At 47.6% G+C, this 19,166-nt stretch overlaps 5 protein-coding genes and 1 long non-coding RNA gene across 8 annotated transcripts; 4 read left to right on the top strand and 2 right to left on the bottom strand.

Annotated features, from left to right (window-relative positions):
* Nucleotides 1-3,386: 3,386 nt before the first annotated feature.
* Nucleotides 3,387-5,203, top strand: LOC9631998. Its single transcript, XM_002970383.2, has 3 exons — nt 3,387-3,564; nt 3,618-4,712; nt 4,777-5,203. Exons 1-3 carry the CDS (start codon nt 3,562-3,564, stop codon nt 5,032-5,034), a joined length of 1,356 nt encoding a protein of 451 aa, XP_002970429.1. The 5' UTR covers nt 3,387-3,561; the 3' UTR covers nt 5,035-5,203.
* Nucleotides 5,204-9,364: 4,161 nt separating this feature from the next.
* LOC9631997 lies at nt 9,365-10,313 on the top strand. The gene is made up of 2 exons (XM_024675293.1): nt 9,365-9,858; nt 9,915-10,313. The coding sequence occupies exons 1-2, from the start codon at nt 9,802-9,804 to the stop codon at nt 10,245-10,247; spliced, it is 390 nt and encodes a 129-aa protein (XP_024531061.1). The 5' UTR covers nt 9,365-9,801; the 3' UTR covers nt 10,248-10,313.
* A 1,868-nt stretch (nt 10,314-12,181) lies between these two features.
* Nucleotides 12,182-13,160, bottom strand: LOC9631996 (nucleoside diphosphate kinase B). The gene is made up of 4 exons (XM_002970135.2): nt 13,035-13,160; nt 12,784-12,832; nt 12,489-12,720; nt 12,182-12,413 (listed from the first exon to the last, which is right to left on the bottom strand). Exons 1-4 carry the CDS (start codon nt 13,092-13,094, stop codon nt 12,299-12,301), a joined length of 456 nt encoding a protein of 151 aa, XP_002970181.1. The 5' UTR covers nt 13,095-13,160; the 3' UTR covers nt 12,182-12,298.
* Nucleotides 13,161-13,921: 761 nt separating this feature from the next.
* Nucleotides 13,922-16,625, top strand: LOC9646431 (BTB/POZ domain-containing protein At5g48800). Of its 3 annotated transcripts, none has more exons than XM_024675288.1 (5): nt 13,922-14,157; nt 14,258-14,339; nt 14,478-14,547; nt 14,679-15,854; nt 15,920-16,625. In XM_024675288.1, the coding sequence occupies exons 3-5, from the start codon at nt 14,482-14,484 to the stop codon at nt 16,436-16,438; spliced, it is 1,761 nt and encodes a 586-aa protein (XP_024531056.1). In that variant the 5' UTR covers nt 13,922-14,157; nt 14,258-14,339; nt 14,478-14,481; the 3' UTR covers nt 16,439-16,625. The 3 variants fall into 3 exon arrangements, with proteins under 3 accessions (XP_024531056.1, XP_002970426.2, XP_024531057.1); XM_024675289.1 differs by having other exon boundaries at nt 14,080-14,157; nt 14,225-14,339; XM_002970380.2 differs by lacking the exon at nt 14,258-14,339.
* Nucleotides 16,626-17,217: 592 nt separating this feature from the next.
* LOC9646430 lies at nt 17,218-17,786 on the bottom strand. Its single transcript, XM_002970134.2, has 2 exons — nt 17,717-17,786; nt 17,218-17,653 (listed from the first exon to the last, which is right to left on the bottom strand). Exons 1-2 carry the CDS (start codon nt 17,733-17,735, stop codon nt 17,310-17,312), a joined length of 363 nt encoding a protein of 120 aa, XP_002970180.1. The 5' UTR covers nt 17,736-17,786; the 3' UTR covers nt 17,218-17,309.
* Nucleotides 17,577-18,677, top strand: LOC112346390. Its single transcript, XR_002992406.1, has 2 exons — nt 17,577-17,678; nt 17,741-18,677. It is a non-coding gene; the product is annotated as an uncharacterized LOC112346390 (long non-coding RNA).
* Nucleotides 18,678-19,166: the final 489 nt, after the last annotated feature.

The raw sequence follows: 19,166 nt of genomic DNA, 5'->3' as shown, positions 1-19,166 counted from the left end.
TCATGACAATTTAAATATACTTTTCACAAAGTTGTAATATATATTATTTTTCTCCCCTTAAGTCAACTGAAAAAAGGGCAATTGTTGATAAGAAAGCTCTTTTATCCCTAATTATACCCCAAAATTCTAAAAATCTATAATGATAGTATATCCAAATTTCATCCCATGCACTACAAAAGTGCTTCTCCTCACCCATCAAGCTCAAGCTAAAATGATCCTTTTGAAACTTTACAATTATGGCAATTAAGTTTTAGCACTCCACAGCTAATATCTTCACTATTGAGGCTAAATCTTACATAGCTTCCATAGCCATCAAGGTCTCTAGTTCATTGACTATCTCTAGACTAGATAATAACTTTAGATTTTTAAAATATATATAGTGTCAAACAGAGTCTTCAATAGCCATGGCCATTGAACAGAAGGCAAAGTTATGCATAGCCAAGTCTAAGTCTGAGTCTTGCACAACCTCCACAACCATCAAGGAGTCCAATTCATTGGCTATCTATAGGCTAGGTTCATAACTTTAGATCTTTAATATATGGTCTCAAGCAAAGTCTCAGCAGCCATGGCCATTAAACACAATGTGGAGTTGCCTGCATAGCCTCCACAGCCATCACAGTCAAAGTAGAGTTTTCCATGGATGAGTTTGAGTTCTAGACAGCCACAGTCTTCAAGCATAAAGCAGAGTCCTCCACGGGCAAATCTAGGTTTTGCACAGCCATGGCCTTCAAGCAGAAGGCAGAATTTTCCACAGCCAAGTCTGAGTCTTGCATAGCCACAACCATGGGGGAGTTCTCCATAGCTAAGTCTGAGGTGTTTAAGTCCTACAAGCACAAGAAGGTGGTCTTAACTTCTTCAGGAGGTATTGAATATGTTCTTTTGGTTTTCTTTATTTATTCCCCATTTGACTCTTCCACTTCAAGACATTTATGACTCATTAGATGATTTGCCACCTCTGCCATACAAACAAACGACTTTAACCTTTAAGAGAGAGAACAAATTAGCAAAACTTGGCTACAACTGCCAAGGAGATGTATGCAGGTTTAAGAAATTTTATTGTGACTATAAACAAAAGAAAAAGAGTTTAAAGGTGTCTAGAAAAAACACACATGATGAACTCATTGAATTGGTTGCCAATTAAGCAAAAAACAAATCTGAAATAAAAAGACAATGATCGACAAAGAAACCATAAGAATACCTTTATAAAAGATCATATAAAAAACCTAAAAAAAACACCCTTATCAAAATTCATAATAAAACTACACCTGTTCTAGAAAATCTGGAATGTAAAGGTCATTTGGTTCATACTTCATTGTTTTTTGACTTTTTGAGACTTTGTTCAACCAACAGCAATGAAGATTGCAGAAGTACGATTTTGAGCGAAAATATGGAACCAAACGGGAGAATATTGCTATTTCCACCACTGACCATGCAGGCCTCAACATGTCAGAGCACATGGGAGGTGAACATTTGATTCAAGAGGATGTATGTAGATTAGATTTATTACTAGAATTTTAGTTGATAACAAATAATTAAAAATTACAACTCAAATTAACAACAAATACCAAAATTTTATTGAAGGCTTACGGGGTTCTCAAGACTCTCAGAAACATGAGAATGCAGATGTAAGTTTTACTCTGACATGCAGAGAACGCCCCGGACCTTGGTGATGGACAGACGGGTTGTGGTTTCAGTGATCTTGGCCCCGATCTTGGATTCTATGTAGAGGATCAGGCGCTGAGAACAAAAGAATGATTGACAAGCTTTCAAGAGTTTGATCCGCAGAAGCTCGTTCTCCGAGTAAAAAGGAAATGGTTCCATGACGATGCCGCGAACATACGGAAAACTTGAAGTGAGAGGACTCATCGCAACAGAAAATGGTGAAGTCGACAAGAGTGAAGAGAAGCATGCTTGGAGGCTGGAGCTATGGACGCAGCCGTGTGTCCAGCTAATCTAACAAAGGAATCTGATTGCTGTTTTTAGATTTCGTCGAGGTATTTTGTTTTCCTAGATTCTCATCAACAATGCTGGCAGATTATGAAACTACTGAGAACTTGTGATGGACAAAACTCCAGAAAGTTTTTATCTTTCGATGGTACTTTCTCCCTGATTCAGGTTATGTCCACTTGGTAAATTGTCCAGGTGGACTTTTGAGCAGGAGGGTGGTTCATGCGCAAATCTTGCAAGGGCTTTGCTGGCGGCGGGGCACTACTGGAGAATTTGATGGTGGAGATGTATGGGAAATGCTGAAGCGCGGCAGGTTTTGGGATGGCGCAAGAATGTTTTCAGCTGGAGCATCATCATCTCGGCATATGCCCAGAACGGGCACTTTTAAGAGGCATTGCAACTCTTCCAGGCCATGGATTTGGAAGGCATGCAGCCCAATTCTCTCACTCTCAGCAGCGTTGTCGTGGCCTGCTCCGGCCTCGAGGTTAGGCATTAGTTTGCGCAATGTTCTCTCTCTGCGACGGCTGGTGGATTGATGCCAGGGCGATTTTTGCAGAGTGATATGGGGTGGAGAGAAATCTCAGCTCTTGAGGTAGACATGCTTTAAGAAAAAACTGGGGTGGGCACGGTTGGCCGTTAGAGTTCCTGTCCATGCTCCTGGGAGCTCAATTAAAATCTCCACTAGGTCTGTCAAATGCAACTCTCCGGCATCCCTCTTGTCAGATCTTACAACGCAAGCCTACTATTACTTCCACATTTCTCCATTTTCTGCTTGCAAGCAAGATGGCTTAATTACCTTCGATGACTGGAAAGGCCTCACCATTGCTTCAAGATAGGTTCCTCAATATCTACTAGGTAGCTGTTGTGCTCAATCATCCATAGTCTGCCGGTGGCAAGCTCTTAAAATGTATAAAAACATGATGTATCAATAAACCACAAATATTTTGTGTGAGTGAAACAAAACTGATTGCTTTGTTTGTAATCCCTAACTTGCATACTTTCTTCTATCGGGAAAACACAAAACGGGACGATTATGGTTAGAATGCTACAACATGTGGAGTGTATCCCAGATCGAGTCTATCGAGTTTGAGAGAAGAATCGAGATCTCTGTCGTGGATCCTCCAATGCCATCTCCACAGCACACTGCCACCTAAAAATCACACTAAAAGTCCATGTCCCTTGTTATAGAAACTTGTATCCAAGCAAAAAAGATCACGATTGAGCAAAGAGAAAGGCACTGTATAGACTCACAGTCTCGTTTCCACCTCTCACGATCAACGCTGGCGCCCAAGCAGTCCCCGAGGAGAGCTTGCCTTCTGCTCGAGTCCAGCACTCTGGGAGTGGATTCACTTTGCAGTCTACAAATCTGCAGTTTTTGAGAGGATGCTCTTCCTTGCAAACGCTCGAATGTGTGAGTACCTCAACTTCTTTAGGGTTGAAATAGAGGGATGGGGTAATACTAACATCCGGCACTTCGTGTACAATCCTTTCACCCGGTCGTAGAGGTAGGCAGCCAAAAGGAAGTCTTTTGTGCAGCGTCTCACGCGTGCCGGCGTCCTGCCTAGCCTCTACCAAACGCTCAAGTTTTGTTCCACTCTAGGCCCATTTGTCTGAATGGTAAGCTCTTTTTTTCTTCAAATGAAGCCCACCGTTACTTTCTTCGATCTCAGGAGTCCCCGTGTGTGAGGAGGGGAAACGGCTGGTCCGATCTGCCGCTCGACATTTTCTACAAGATCTTCGAGCTGAGCTGCAACGGGAGCTTCAAGCGGAGCTTGGTGCCGTTCCTGGCATTGTCTGGAGTTTGTACGTCGTGGAGGAGCAACACTTCGAGGCGCTGCTTTCAACGACTTAACATCTTCTGGCCGCTTCCTGGGCTAGAAGCAAAGCTCTGCAGCAAGCACAAGCGAGAGCTCTTGCACTGCGACTGCATCCAAGCATCCATCTCCGCGCTGATATCTCGTCTCCAAGAGGTCCACACTCTCAAGTTCCACAGCGTCCACAAGGCATTGCAAGCTTCCAAGCTGACGGACTCCGCCTGGATCAACATGGCAAGCTCGCTGCGAGAGTTGGACATCGGCGCCGGTCCCGTGAACTTCCAAGTCTTGGAGCGCATCTCCAGCTGCATCAACCTTGAATCACTCAAGATCGGGTGCTTGTCAGTCATGGCACCGGAAAGTGACGAGTTTGCTCCCGAGGCTCGCGGCGTTGTCTTGAGCAAGCTCCACACGCTGGCGATGGGCGTGAGCTACACGGCGGCACCGCGGATGCAGCACAAAGGGATGGAAAAGTTTCTGGAGCTCTGCCCAAAGCTCGAAATCATCAAGCTTGTCGTGCAAGGCCGCCACAGCGCCTTCATCCTCGAGGTTCCTGCGAGCTTGCGAAACTTTGTTCTTCATGTCCGAGCAGATCAAACGAGCAAGGTGGTGGTGGTGGCGCCGGGGATAGCAAAACTTGAGGCCATGGACATGCGAAAGGTGGTGGTAGACTCGGCAGCTTGTCTCAAGCGGGTGGTGCTGTGGCCGAATATCATGCTTCAGCTAGGAAATAATTGCTCTACGCAAGTGGAGCTGGCTCTACGGGGACTTCACTGGGAGCGGTATCGACTTCGCGAAATTCCCAGCGGAGTCAAGAGGATTTGTTTGGGAGATGACTTTGGTCAGACTTTCTCGAAGTCCGGGAAGCTCGAGTTCTACAGCCTCTTCTCGACAATGTTCCCTGGAGGCTCTGTGGAGGAGCTGGAGCTCACGACAGGTGTCCTTTCGAGGGTGAGTTTTCCAGCACTGGTGCATTGCATTGGTGCTAAGAGGGTTAACCACCAGCACCTTGCAGGTGTGGTATGACGAAGAGCGGCGTTTCTCAGTACAGCCTTCGACCCGGACGATAAAACACGTGTTCCTGGTGGTGGCGGAGGATGATATCAAGGCCATCGCAAAAGCGGCGAGCAATCTCGTCTACTCGTGTGGCGTTCAATGCGTTTCGATGATATCTCCCCGTGACAACCGAGAAGTTTGGAGGTGGCAGCGTACACATTTGCCAGATCCTACAAGTTTTGAGAGTTTGCTGCTGGGAGAATCCACCAGATCCTAGAAACTTTTGACAGGAAAACTCCACTGTCAAGATCTTCTCCATATATTGCGCCACGTCGACCCTAATCCCAACTGCCAAAAGCGCACATTGGATTTCGCCTCTAAATTAGTGGCAAAGCATGGCACTTTGGACCAAAGTTTTCCTTGCATTATTCAAAGTGAGAGTTTTGCACTTGGTCTCTTGTGGTTTAAAACTACAAGCCTTATTGCCAGCATTAGTGTGTTGCCTCTTGAATTTCATATACATTCCCTTGGAATTTAGATTTGAACCAAGTTGCTTCTTGAATTTCATATGGCATCTAGATTTAGAACAATAGCACAAGCACTAGCTCTTGCAGAATAACTTGTCCCTTTTTCTCCAGATCTGATTGTGATATTGATCTCCTCGGCAGCTTGAATTGCTTTCTTATCTGATCCTTGTTCTGCTGCATGTATTTGTATTCAAGGGTGAGGCTATGTTAGCAAATGTGGATATAGGCATATCCTTTGCTCCCATTTTGATCAAACGACTTTTATGAGATTGATAAACTTTTGAACACCCTTGCCAGGAAGCATATGCAGCAATTTGCAAGCTTTGTGACTTCATTAAATTGGGTTGGCCAATTTGTCTTTATGTACTATGTAGTCACTTTTGACTGTTCACCAAGTTTCAGTAGCACTTCAGGGCATGAAAAACACAAAGTTTTGAGGGATAGGATTTCCATCAACACCCTAAGTTGTTGATTAGCTTGAATGTAACTTTCAAAAACCTTTTTCTTTATGAGTAAAGCTCGTACAATTGAGAGAGCACAAAAATCATGCAAATTTTGCCTTCCCTTTATATTGACAAAAAGAATAGACTAGACAAAAAAGACTTAAAAGAAAAACAGTGACTATGAAAAAAAACTAATAAATAAGCAAGTAAATAAACACTATTAAAGAATGAGAGCCAAGAAATGACCATGATCCCTAGACCATGAGATAGTTGGTAGAAAACTGTGATGCCTCTGGGCTCCAAACTCCATATCACAAATTTAGAAGTTTTGTGCTTTAAAACAGCATCCTTAGATGAAGGCTAATTTAATAGTGGTTCAAATGGGAATGTTGTCTAATTTGTCGTAAATTACTTAAAAGTTTTATTAATAATAAATACAACTATACTCGTGAGGAACTGAAGCGCCATAGGAGGGGACGCGCTCGCTACTCCAAGAAAGAGACCGTCTTGATGTAGACGCACTCCTCACAGGTGTTTCCCTTTCCAATTCCTGATTCAAGGTACACCAAAGCGGTGTTCAAGGTGAATCATCCATTTCTCACTGCAGAGAACAAGGGGAGCAAGAAACCATCAACAGGTTTGATGGATCGTGAGCTTTTGATGCTCAGTTGTGAAACATGAATGGTTTCTCCCATAATCAAGTAAGCAATTCTATATCTATGTGCCACATTTTTGCTATACAGCCTTTTTAGGGAGGAATGTAAATGTCATTCGGTTCATACCTCGCAGTTTTTTGGCCTTTGCGACTTCATTCAACCAACAGCAACGAAGGTCGCACAAGTGCTAGATCTCCAGGACGATTTTGAGCGAGAATCTGGAACCAAACGACACTCCCTGCTATTTCCACCACTGAACTCGCAAGCCTCAACGTGGCGGAGCACATGGGAGGTGAAAATCTGATCCAACAGGATGATCCAGGCTTACAAGAAATATGAGAATGCAGGTATGTAAGTTTATAAAAATGTCATGAAGAAATGCAGAGAACGCCACGGACCTTGGTGATGGACAGAAGGTGCGGTTTCAGCGATCTTGGCCGAGAACAAAAGAACCATTGACAAGCTTTCAAGGGTTTGATCCGCAGAAGCTCGTTCTCCGAGTAAAAAGAAAATGGTTCCATGACGATGCTGCGAACAATGGAATCTTCCAAGGAGCCTGTTACACGTCACAGGAGATGCCAAAGAACCGGTTCGCGGGGGCACAAAACTCCAGTTTGTGTCTTGCATATGGAAAACTTGAAGTGAGGGTGAAGTCGGACAAGGACTAAGTTTTCTTTTTGTGTTTTTTAATTTCACCGAGTGAATTCTCTTTTCCAGAGTTCCAATTCATGGAGAAAAAATTGACCATGCGCAATTGAAGAAAATAATAAGGCACGCTTTAAAAAGCCAATCGTGTACCCGGACAGTGACTATCTTGTGGGGAACTTGTTTGTCTCCCCAGAGGTAACGTGTTCTTTTCCCACAATTCTTGATCTTATGTATGTGAGTGGTTTGAGTTGCCTATTCCCCAAGTGGAAGATGCTTTTACGAGGGATTGCTGAGAGTAGTGATGGGGGATGGTGTTACCCGCTAGGATGCCTGCCCCTCCCTTCAAATAAGTTTCTCCTACTTGTTTTCTTTCTTCGCGAATGGACGCCAACTTCTTTCTCCCTTTCATTGGTTTTGCAGTTCGTAGCTCTCGAGAATGCAAGATATGGTGCAGGGCTGGTACTGGTGGCACGAGTGAAGAGAAGTGGCGGAAGCATGCTTGGAGGCTGGAGCTATGGACACAGCCGGGTGTCCAGTTGATCTAACAAAGGAATCTGATTGCTGTTTCTAGATTTGGTCGGGGTATTTTATTCTCATCAACAATGCTGGCAGGATTATGAAACTACTGAGAACTTGTGATCGTTTTTCTCCCTGATTAACGTGATCTTATTTCAGGTGGCTCAGTATATTAAATTGCCATGCGTTGAGCAGTCCACTTGGTCAATTGTCCGGGTGGACAGTTCTTTTGAGGCGCGCAGGATGGTGGTTCATGAGCAAATCTTGCAAGGGCTTTGCCGGCGGCGTGGTACCACTGGAGAATTTGGTGGTGGAGATGTATGGGAAATGCCGGAGCGTGGCGGAAGTTTTTGATGCTTTGGGGCGCAAGAATGTTTTCGGCTGGAGCATCATGATCTCGGCATATGCCTAGAACGGGCATTTTTCAGAGAGATTGCAAGATGCTCCATTGCAGCCGCGCGCCATTCATTCCGGGCTCGTTGGCGCTTAGTTTGTAGCGACTGGCGCAGTCGCATGCGCAATGTTCTCTCACTGCGACGGCTGCTGGATTGATGCCAGGGCGATTTTTGCATCGTTTCGTGGAATACTGTCATATCCGGAGCGATACGGGGTGGAGAGAAATCTCAAGCTCTGCAGCTCTTGAGGTAGACATGCTTTACAGCGTTAGAGTTCCTGTCCGTGTGGTGCTCCTGGGAGCTCGATTAAAATCTCCACTAGGTCTGTAAAGTCAGCTCCATCGATGCTGGAAACTTTTGTAACGGGATTGCACTTGGGCATCAATGCTCCTATGGCACGCAGCCATCACCAAGTACACTGTAGCATGCCTCTTGTCAGATTCTACAATGCAAGACTACTATTGCTTCCACATTTCTCCATTTTCTGCTTGCAAGCAAAATGGCTTAATTACCTTCGACGACTGGAAAGGCCTCGCCATTGCTTCAAGATAGGTTCCTCCAGGCTTTAATGTCTACAAGGTAGCTCTAGTGCTCAATCATCCATAGTCTGAGATTACTGGCCCAGTGTGATTGCAAGCTCTTAGAATGCATAGGTAATACTAACATCCGGAAGTTCGCGTACAATCGTTTCAGCCGGTCGTAGAGGTAGGCAGCAAAAAGGAAGTCTTTTGTGCAGCGTCTCACGCGTGTATCAAACGCTCAAGGATTGTGAGCCCTAGAGCCCCATTTGTCTGAATGGTAAGCTCTTTTTTTTTTCTTCAAATGAAGCCCACCGTTACTTTCTTCGATCTCAGGAGTCCCCCTGTGTGATTGGCTGGTCAGATCTGCCGCTCGACATTTTCTATAAGATCTTCGAGCTGAGCTGCAACGGGAGCTTGGTGCCGTTCCTGGCATTGTCTGGAGTTTGTAAGTCGTGGAGGAGCAACACTTCGAGGCACTGTTTTCAACGACTTAACATCTTCTGGCCGCTTCCTGGGCTAGAAGCAACGCTCTGCAGCAAGCACAATAGAGAGCTCTTGCACTGCGACTGCATCCAAGCATCCATCTCCGCGCTGATATCTCGTCTCCAAGAGGTCCACACTCTCAAGCTCCGTAGCGTCAACAAGGCCTTGCAAGCTTCCAAGCTGACAGACTCGGCCTGGATCAACATGGCGAGCTCGCTGCGAGAGTTGGACATCAACGCCGGTCCCGTGAACTTCCAAGTCTTGGAGCGCATCGCCAACTGCATCAACCTCGAATCACTCAAGATCAGGTTCTTGTCAATCATGGCACCGGACAGTGACGAGTTTACTCCCGAGGCTCGTGGCGTTGTCTTGAGCAAGCTCCACACGCTGGCGATGGGCGTGAGCTACACGGCGGCACCGCGGCAGCAGCACAAGGGGATGGAAAAGTTTCTGGAGCTCTGCCCAAAGCTCGAGATCATCAAGCTCGCCACAGCGCCTTCATCCTCGAGGTTCCTGCGAGCTTGCGCAACTTTGTTCTTCATGTCCGAGCAGATCAAACGAGCAAGGTGGTGGTGGTGGCGCCGGGGATAGCAAAACTTGAGGCCATGGACATGCGAAAGGTGGTGGTAGACTCGGTAGCTTGTCTCAAGCGGGTGGTGCTGTGGCGCGAATATCATACTTCAGCTAGGAAACAATTGTTCTACAGAAGTTGAGCTGACTCTACTGGGAATTCAGTGGGAGAGGACTCGACTCTGCGAAATTCCCAGCGGAGTCAAGAGGATTTGTTTGGGTGACGACTTTGGTAAGGCCTTCACGCCATCAGGGAACGTCGAGTTCTATGGCCTCTTCTCTATTATGTTTCCTGGAGGCTCTGTGGAGGAGCTGGAGCTTACGACTGGTTTCCTTTCGAGAGTGAGTTTTCCAGCAGTTGTGCATTGCATTGATGCTAAGAAGGTAGCAACTTGCAGGTGTGGTATTACGAAAAGCGGCGTCTCTCTTCGACCCGGACGATAAAACACGTTTTCCTGGTGGTGGCGGAGGATGATATCAAGGCCATCGCAAAAGCGGCGAGCAATCTCGTCTACTCGTGTGACGTCCAATGCGTTTCGATGATATCTCCCCGTGACAAGCGAGAAGTTTGGAGGTGGCAGCGTACACATTTGCCAGATCTTACAAGTTTTGAAAGTTTGCTGCTGGGAGAATCCACCACAGGAAAGCTCCAATGTCAAGATCTTCTCCTGATCATAAATAAACTCCTCCAAAACAATGTATACCTTGAGAGACCGCCACGTCGGCCCTAATCCCAACGGCCCATGGTAAAAAAACTTTTGGAAATTGAAAACTTGAACACCGCTATAAAAGTGCCATTGGATTTGGTTGGATTCGCCTTAACATCGCCGATTAACCACAAAGTAAGAAAAAAATCGGGCACCACAACCCAACAGATCTTCTCCAATTACTGCTAGCCAGCACGCGATTAGGTCTACTTTGCCTATCACATCATCCACCTATGATCACATCGACGAGCGTTAGCCAACGATATGCTGACCAGGCGTGCCCCCATTGGCCCAGCACATGCTCGCACCCCCACGTGTGCATTGTTTTTTCTCGGGATGTATGTATGTGTCGCGCATGTCATGACGGTTTCCATACGGAGCAATGATGGGCTCGCTCTTTCTTCTAAACTTAGCTGGAAAACTACGACAAGATAGCTAGCTGGTGGATCCATTGCCCCTCTCCAGGCCTAGGGGCTCTAGATTTAGCTGGCCCGCTAAAAACACATAGCGGCTGCACGTGCATTATTATCACGTGGGGCTAGACATGCATACGTGTACGTGGGGGATGTTTGGGCCATATGGCGCAAAACATTGATCTTTGTACCGGGTGTCACGTCGGTTAGATTTGGAGAATCGATGGTGTAATCATCCTTGCTTGAGAGATCTATTCTAATCGATCGAAGAACCCTATAGTCTTTCTCTCTGCCAACGAAAGCGTCCGGCGTGCGATCGTGATCGAGATGAAGAAGAAGGCGGCCAAAGTGCAGCGGGATTGTCTGCTAGAAGTGCCGGCTGTTGGGCTGCGGCCGAATCACGGCGTGAATAAGTTCCGGGGCGTGAGGAGGCGGCCATGGGGGAAGTTCGCGGCGGAGATCCGTGATCCAAAGACGAAGGAGCGGCGCTGGCTGGGCACGTTTGAGACCGCCGAGGATGCGGCTATGGCATACGATCTCGCAGCGCGGGCGATGCGCGGCGCCGATGCGCGCACCAACTTCGTCTACGCATCGCAGCAAAGCGCGCAGCTCAAAGTTGCGCGGGAATCGCTCAAGATGAAGCTCTACAAGGATCCCAAGCACGTCCGTGACATGGAGTTTCGACGGTCCTTTCTCCCCAAGGAGCTCCAGCTCGATGATGCTAGCGCCACGATCGATGATCAGCATCACGCCGACTGCAGCCTCACGCTCTTCCCTGGGGAGCTGCCCAGTCCAGCTTCCATCGTAAGCAGCAGCTACACGGCATCGATCAAGGCCGAGAAGGATGTCACCTTTTTTCACCACCACAATCGCCAGCACCATGGTTTGGATCATCTCATCGCCGCGGCCCTCGAATTCCCGGCGGCGGCGTATAGCTATCCGCTTGATCATATTCCAAAGCTCGAGCCCGATTCTCCGCCACCGCTCGATCTCACCTCCTTCTCGCATCCCACCATTGCTCCAGCTATCGCTACTACCATCGCCGGCAACGATCCCGATGATAGCAGCGATCGCGTTCCGCTAGCTCTCTTCTCTGCCGGTAGTGAAGAACAAAGTCTCGGTACTGATTTCCAATGGCCAGGGCCGCTTTCCTCCGATTTCATGGATCATCATCATCATCATCTCCTCTCCGAGTATTCTGCGTGGTCTTTCAATGGTGCGAGCTCTTTGTATTACTCCCAGGGTCTTGGAGCGGTGGTGTTCAACAACGAGTGGGATTACTCGGCGACGTCTATGGTCAGGGGATTGGATTTCGGGAATGGCAATAGCGGTTTCGACACTTACTCGGGTAGCAGTGCTTGTGGCAGTGCTTTTGGAATGCTGCAATTTTGATCGATCGTCGAGGAACTTCTAAAAGCTTTAGTAGCGTTTGCTTGATTATTTTCTAGCAGCCATTTGTTTGTCATATACTTGCGCGCTGTGTTCCAGTGATTGTTTTGTCAATCAACTTTTAGTGCTTGTGTATGATGGCCTGACTTGAACATAAACAATTGAAAGCCATGAACATATATTGTCATTAAGGTGGAAAACAAAACGAAGTTCTCATCAATTGCAAGAACGCAAAACTTAAATGCGAAGGCTTTCGTCGTCACTCGTGATCAATCACTCGTAGATCCATGGGTGGACAGACTTCTGCCAATCTACGACACCATCGGGGAACCACAGTGCGATCTCCTTCTTGGCATTGTCGACCGAGTCGCTGCCATGGATCACATTCCTGAAAGCTCGAAGAGACAGGGAAGAGTTTTTAAGTTCGCAAGAGATTGAAGCAGCAATGCCGCGAGGAATTTACCTTCCAACGTCGATGGCGAAGTCCCCTCGGATGGTTCCGGGTGCCGAGGCAGCCGGGTTCGTGGCTCCGATGATCTTCCGGCCGGTCTCCACGACACCTTTCCCTTCCCACACCATCGCAACAACAGGGCCAGAAGTCACGTACTCGACGAGACCACCAAAGAATGGCTTCGCTGAGAGATCCGCGTAGTGCTTCTCCGCGAAGGATTTCTCAATTTGCATCAGCCTCAGTCCTACACATAATGAAAAGAAAAGCGTTAAGGGAACTACGATAGAACTTCTCACAAAAGCCATACCTTTGAGCGTGAATCCCTTCTTCTCAAACCTCGCAATGATCTCCCCAACCTGTGAGTGTCCCGGAGATTGTTAAAAACAATATAACCGATGAAGAAAAGAGTGACTGCAAAGGCTATAGCTATCTCCGAAATTCTCTGTTTGCCCCCAGAACAAAGCCACCAGATTGATGGAATCGTCTGGAGCTGAAATAAGAGGCCACTCAATCTAAAATCTACAAACTAGAAACCTAGCAAGAATCGAGGCGCCATACCAATCCCCGCTGCACGCCATCGGGCTTGATCATAATGAAGCTCTGCTCCATCGTCGCCATGGGATCGACTTCGTCGCCAAATGCACTATCGCCCACAAGCCCTAGAACAAGGAACCCTAGCAAACGCGGCCAGGAATGCTTAGCCGTTGGATCTTTGCCACGTGGACGCGTACAAATATCCCATACGGCATGGCGAAAGTATGGCGAGCGCCCACATGGCGACAATGTGGCACGTGATTATGTAGTGGCTGCTATTTCTTACAAGAGGACATATAAACGCATTTTTAATCGCGGAAGAGAATAAAATCTTAACAAAGGAAACTCTATGGTTTTTGGATTGTTCCAGAAGATCCAAGAACGGAAAAGAGGTTTTTTGTGGACAGGAGCGTGCCAGCGCGGCAGCCCTAACACATAGCTATTGTCAATGAATCAAAATATATTCCTTTGTTTCACGTACGTTACATAAAAAACACCAGCTCCAACGTTTGGCAGAGATTTTGCCCATGGAAAAAGTCAAGTCTACTGTACAGTCAGCATTGTCCCGACTTGGTATTTCACCCAGGATAGAAAAACCGTATTTGCCACCTTAGAAGGATCTACAAACAAGGTTGGAGAAAATATTCCAACAGAGATACTGGATATGGAAAGGTAAAATACAAGATCACGTCGGTGTCATACCCGTATTTAAAATTGCGGATTTTTATATGATGTCTGGCACGCACTATCGCTGTCAAGGATCACGGCCCAACAAAAGATTTGTCTATAGCTCCAGGCAAACTTACCGGCGCCGGAATATGCTCCTGCCGGTAAGAAAGATTTAGCAGTGGCATTGTTATCTAAAACCTCGCTCTTGTTCGTGTTCTTGAGCTCTCTCTCTCTTTTGCGGCGGGCGAGGGTTTTGGAATCGAGCCGATCGCGCGGCCTGGCGCTGCTAAGGTGATGCGATCCGCGTTGTGTGTGATCTCTCGGGGCGGAAATTCGGGGTCTGGTGCCTGCATTGGCTGGGATTTGGGCCGCATTGCTGCGACTGCGCTGGAAATATGACGCTCATGGGAAAAGTTGACAAGTTCTCGGCCATGAAGCGATCCACAGTGTCATCGGCAGCCAAGCGCACGGCAGAATGGTAAATTCCTCGCTCGCCCCGCGATTTCTTAGAGTTTTCTTGCTTGCCGAAAATATTTTCTTTCTAGGCGCCTTGCGCAGCTTCATGTGACTTTGTGCAGAGAGATGGGCGCCGAGTGATCGAGCGTATTGTCTGAGTGATCAACTCTAACTAGAGCTCCAGACGCGAGTGCTGCATTTGAGGTAACATCTCAAGTGACTGGAGTGAGTGGTGGTCTTGTTTGTGTTCCTAGATCTTCCAAGCTTTAAGAAAATCTATGACATAGAAAGCGTCGGACTAGAAAATTGCTACTAAATGCTGTGGTCGTGGGATGATTCCAGGGTAATGTCTACTGATGTTCCCACCGACGTGCTCGTGGAGGCTGGAGGCGTCAGCTTCGCTCTTCACAAGGTTTGATAACAATGATCTCTTTCCTTTTGATTCTTTCAACTCTTTCTTGACCGAGAGTCACTTTCTAGCGAGCTATCTTACCTTGTTTTCTTTGTGCAAACGAACGCTGGAACTTGTTTGCCATTGCGTAGTTCCCCCTTGTGTCGAGGAGCGGAAAAATTCGCAAGCTGGTTGCTGGGGACTCCAGGGAACTTGATGTGTCGTTCATTAAGCTCTCGGATCTACCCGGAGGCCCCGAAGCGTTTGAGCTCGCGGCCAAGTTCTGCTATGGGATCAACTTTGAGATAAGCGTGACGAATGTTGCTACTCTCCGTTGCGCTGCTGAGTACCTTGACATGACGGAGGACTACGGGGATGGCAATCTCGTGGCTCGCACCGAGGCCTTCATCGACGAGATTGCTACACAGAATCTTTCAAACGCGGTGGCGGTGCTGCACAGCTGCGAGAGTCTACTTCCTCTAGCCGAGGAGCTCAAGATCGTCAACAGGTGTGTTGACGCCGCGGCAACGGAGGTGTGCCGGGAGCAATTGTCGAGCTTATCTTCACACACCGACTTCAGCAACTCAGAGAGAATGGAGACCTTGCAGCCAAAGGGTCCGGTCGACTGGTGGGCTGAGGACTTATCCATCCTCCGCATCGACTTTTACCAGCGCGTTCTAGCGGCGATGATGTCCAGGGGCCTGCGACACGAGACGATTGGAGCCGCTCTCATGCACTATGCTCATCGAGCTCTCAAAGGTTTCAACAGGAAACAGGTGGCGCGAGATTCGTCGCGGACAAAGCTCAAAGTTCACGACAGTGCCACTGCCATTGAGCACGAGCAGCGGATTCTGGTGGAGACAATTGTGAGCATGCTACCACGCGAGAAGAACTCCATCTCGTGCAGCTTCCTGTTCGGTCTCCTGCGAACGGCCCTCATCCTGGACACTACCATGGCTTGCAGGATAGATCTGGAACAGAGGATTGGCATGCAGCTCGAGAGGGCCACACTGGATGATCTGCTGGTCCCGGCATTTTCTTATTCTGGCGATACACTGTTCGACGTCGACATTATCCATCGGATAGTCGTCAGTTTTCTCAAGCAGGAAAGCGACGACAACAAAGTCATGTACGAGTCGGACGGTGGGGCTTCTCCTTCCCAAAGTGCTCTCATGAGGGTGGCCAAGCTGATGGACGGCTACCTTGCGGAGGTAGCGCCCGACCCCAACCTCAAGGTGAGCAAGTTTATCGCTCTCGCGGAGCTCTTTCCAGATCACGCTCGGCTCGTGGACGACAGCCTCTACAGGGCCGTCGACATTTATCTAAAGGTATGTCGTCCATCCTCTAAAGTTCCCACTTCCTTGCTTTGCTGATTGCGTTGTCTCACTCACAGGCCCATCCGGCTCTGAGCGATCTGGAGCGCAAGAAGCTGTGCAAGCTTCTGGACGTCCAAAAGTTGTCACAGGAGGCGTGCCAGCATGCAGCGCAGAACGAGAGGCTACCCGTCCAGATGGTCGTGCAGGTCCTTTACTACGAACAGATGAGGCTGCGCACTGCCATGACAACTTCATTCGTGGATGGGGAACAGGTGGGTCCGTATTCCCAAAAGGCAGCTGGTCCCGGGGGCCTCAGCGCAGCCATATCACCCAGGGACCATTACTCGTCCATTAGACGGGAGAACAGGGAGCTCAAGCTGGAGGTGGCCAGGATGAGAATGCGGCTGACGGATCTGGAGAAAGACCACGTCAACATGAAGGAGGGCATCCAGAAGACAGGATCCAGCAGCAAGTTCCTGTCCTCGGTTACCAAAACGCTGAGCAAGCTCAATCCTTTCAGGTTCAAGGACTCGTCCAACGTCCCCAACGCCAAGTCCGGCATGAACAGCAGGAGGAGACGGCACTCCATATCGTGAGCATCCACACGTCTTGCTTCATGACCACGTACGTTAAGTCCTCTGTAAGGCCTCCGAGAGTGATGTGCTTGCTAAAGTATTCATCTGTGGAAAGCTGGCCGGGATTGATCAGCTTCAACAGCCGGCTCACACAGGTGAAGGATTATAATACAGACAGACTAGACTCTGGCACGGCTTCAGTGCTCTCCACTCTTCTCCAGCTCAGGATCCAAGGAAGAAGTGAGGTTCATAAGTGGTACTCCAGTGAGTGCTACTGCTGCTATTGCTGCGCGTTACTGGGCTTCCTGGATGGAATTAGACATCAAGGCAGGAAAAAGTGGGCCTGCTTGATTCCGGGAAAGTAGAGTACTGGGCCTGCTTGGTTCCGGGAAAGTAGAGTGCTGCGAAGTGACCAGTGGATTCAAGGGACAAAAGTTTTGGCTGGTGTGCCACGGAACCTCAACACCCGCCAGCAAACAAGAGAAAGCAACTCAAAGACGGTGGCCGGGTTCCGGGGGCATGTGGAAAGAGGAATCCCGTGCAGGGAAAAGCCGGGCCGAGCCAGAGAGAAGTTCCCTGCTCACTCGACCGTAGAGCTTTTGTAAGCATCACCAATCCAATCACGGGAGAGGCGAGGGAGATATCATGGAACTCGGTGGCCCGTACTTGTGCTCGAGGATCGACGACGGCGATGGTGGAAAGAGGTGGAGATGGATTCGATGATTCGCATTCTTTCATCATCGACGCAGCGGTGCTGAGGCAGGACAGCCAGGGACAAAGCAAGACGGCAGTACAGGGGATAAGGATGAATCGCTTGCTTGGGTGTCCAAAAGACCAACTTTTAAGTCATTTCACATCCGGAGAAGCAGTGGAAACATCAACTCGAAGGCACTTACGCGATGCCAGACGAGTCCGAGTCTGGCTCATACCCGGTTCCCATCTCCTCTCCGCGCTGGACTTTGAGCTTGGTGGACTCGTGCTCTTGCTGCCAAGTTGGACAAGAAAGATCTTGCTGTGTCAGAGTGGTAAGTGATGAACGGGGCTTCGTTGGATCCGGAGTTGCGTGCTGCTCTCGAGTTTCTGGAGCTCCTGGAGCGGGTTGATTGCCCAGATGGAGCTTGTCCTGGACGTTGTGCTTGAGGGAGTGATAGGTGCCCTTTTCACCCTGCTCGATTTCGTAGCTCACTTTGACAGGCCCGGAATCGTCAGTCACTACTTGCGATGTTGGTGATGCTTCTGTATGATCACAAACTTATCTAAGGTATTGAAACAAACATGGCAACCATCTCTCGTGCTTACCTTGTTTTGGATCGCCCATCGCAGCCAAATGCCCTAGCGAGCTTCCGCGCTCTCATCCCTGTTTGCACCACGCGGCAAATCAACAGCCGACAAGTGGTCTAACACAGGTGGCGCAATGAGAGCATGTCTGTATTATATGCATTATTATTTGCGTAAATCTACCATAATATAGAGGGATTTTTAGGCCACCAGATCCAGCCAATCGCAGTGGTAACTGTAAAGGGATTATTTCTTTAACCACGTCTTAGCAAATAATCATGCTTATGTTTACTCTTGGCAAATGGGAGGTGGCCAAGTTGCGTGGGAAGTGCTGCGACATGTGGCACATACAATGTGTTGACCGGATAGCATCTTTGTTGAAATTGCTATCATCATCCAAACTTGCATACAGATTTTTCTCGAATTTTAAATTTTCCTGCAGAAATTGCCACCGTCGCTCCTGACTTGGAGCATGCTTTAGAGAAAGGGCACAAGGGCAATGTGCTCGAGTAAATGGCCAGTGAAGCTGCAACTCCCAAATCTCCCAAGTAGAGATCCCACTCAGAAATCTCCCGCTCAATTGCCACAGCAATCCCCATGGGAACAAGCGCCAGCAGCAGATCTGGAGCTTGATGGGATGCCTTTCTACAGTCTCACCACCGTCGCTCCTGGCATTTTCCACCGCTGATTGAGGGAAAGGGCATAGCCCTATAGGAGAGCGAGTAAATGGCCAGTGAAGCTGCGGCTCCCAGTCCCCGGCGCCAGCAGCAGATTCGGAGCCACGGACTCTAGATCCACTCCTGAGCCCCCAGCGGCAGCAATGGTGCCTCCACCAACGACAACAGAGGTGAGCTTGGCCACTGGAGAGGAGCCGCACTTAGCCTCTCATACATTTTTCTTCTTTGTAATGATGTATTGATTGATGTATTGATGATGTATTGGTCGGGCAATTATAGTAATGGCATGAAATTTACATTTTAAACAAGAGGTTGATCGTTTATTAGGTTTTGAATTTATACTTTGTATTTAACATATATATTATTATTTTTTGTAATTCTTTTCTTAGTTTTACTTGGGTCTGGGTAGTAGTATTAGTGTTCTTAATATTTTTGAGTTTAAGTGTATATATAATTTTTTATTTCTAAGCTAGACTTTAGTTTTTCAATAGTGCTGTTTTGCAATCCTCTGTGGGTAATATATTAATGTTCTTAAAATTTTAGTTATATATTTATTCATATTCCAGGTAAACATGTAATAATTAAATAATGCTTCCCTAAATTAATAATAAATAATCTTAATAATTTTTTTTTACTTTTGTTTGAGTAGTAATATATTAGTTTTTTTTTAACCATTTTAGGATTCTAAATTTGTTTGTATCTCAAGTAAAAAAATACTTTACATGTAACATCTAATTAAGAAAATTACTTTTCAGTAATTCTTCATTTGCTTTTTTTTGGGAGTGTACTAAATA

Source organism: Selaginella moellendorffii, unplaced genomic scaffold, assembly GCF_000143415.4.
Source record: "Selaginella moellendorffii unplaced genomic scaffold, v1.0 SELMOscaffold_14, whole genome shotgun sequence".
In the NCBI taxonomy this organism is placed as follows: Eukaryota; Viridiplantae; Streptophyta; class Lycopodiopsida; order Selaginellales; family Selaginellaceae; genus Selaginella; species Selaginella moellendorffii.
This window is presented reverse-complemented; position numbering and strand designations above follow the sequence as displayed.

Bases quoted from the DNA above. Each gene is read 5' to 3' on its own strand.
- LOC9631998 (XM_002970383.2), top strand. The intron at 4,713-4,776 runs GTGAGTTTTCCA...AGCACCTTGCAG, and splicing joins CGACAGGTGTCCTTTCGAGG to GTGTGGTATGACGAAGAGCG.
- LOC9646431 (XM_002970380.2), top strand. From the start codon at position 14,075: ATGACGCTCATGGGAAAAGTTGACAAGTTCTCGGCCATGAAGCGATCC. The intron at 14,548-14,678 runs GTTTGATAACAA...GCCATTGCGTAG, and splicing joins TCAGCTTCGCTCTTCACAAG to TTCCCCCTTGTGTCGAGGAG. The intron at 15,855-15,919 runs GTATGTCGTCCA...TCTCACTCACAG, and splicing joins CCGTCGACATTTATCTAAAG to GCCCATCCGGCTCTGAGCGA.
- LOC9631997 (XM_024675293.1), top strand. From the start codon at position 9,802: ATGTTTCCTGGAGGCTCTGTGGAGGAGCTGGAGCTTACGACTGGTTTC. The intron at 9,859-9,914 runs GTGAGTTTTCCA...AGCAACTTGCAG, and splicing joins CGACTGGTTTCCTTTCGAGA to GTGTGGTATTACGAAAAGCG.
- LOC9631996 (XM_002970135.2), bottom strand. From the start codon at position 13,094: ATGGCGACGATGGAGCAGAGCTTCATTATGATCAAGCCCGATGGCGTG. The intron at 12,833-13,034 runs GTATGGCGCCTC...GGACACTCACAG, and splicing joins ATGGCGTGCAGCGGGGATTG to GTTGGGGAGATCATTGCGAG. The intron at 12,721-12,783 runs GTATGGCTTTTG...CATTATGTGTAG, and splicing joins GAAGGGATTCACGCTCAAAG to GACTGAGGCTGATGCAAATT.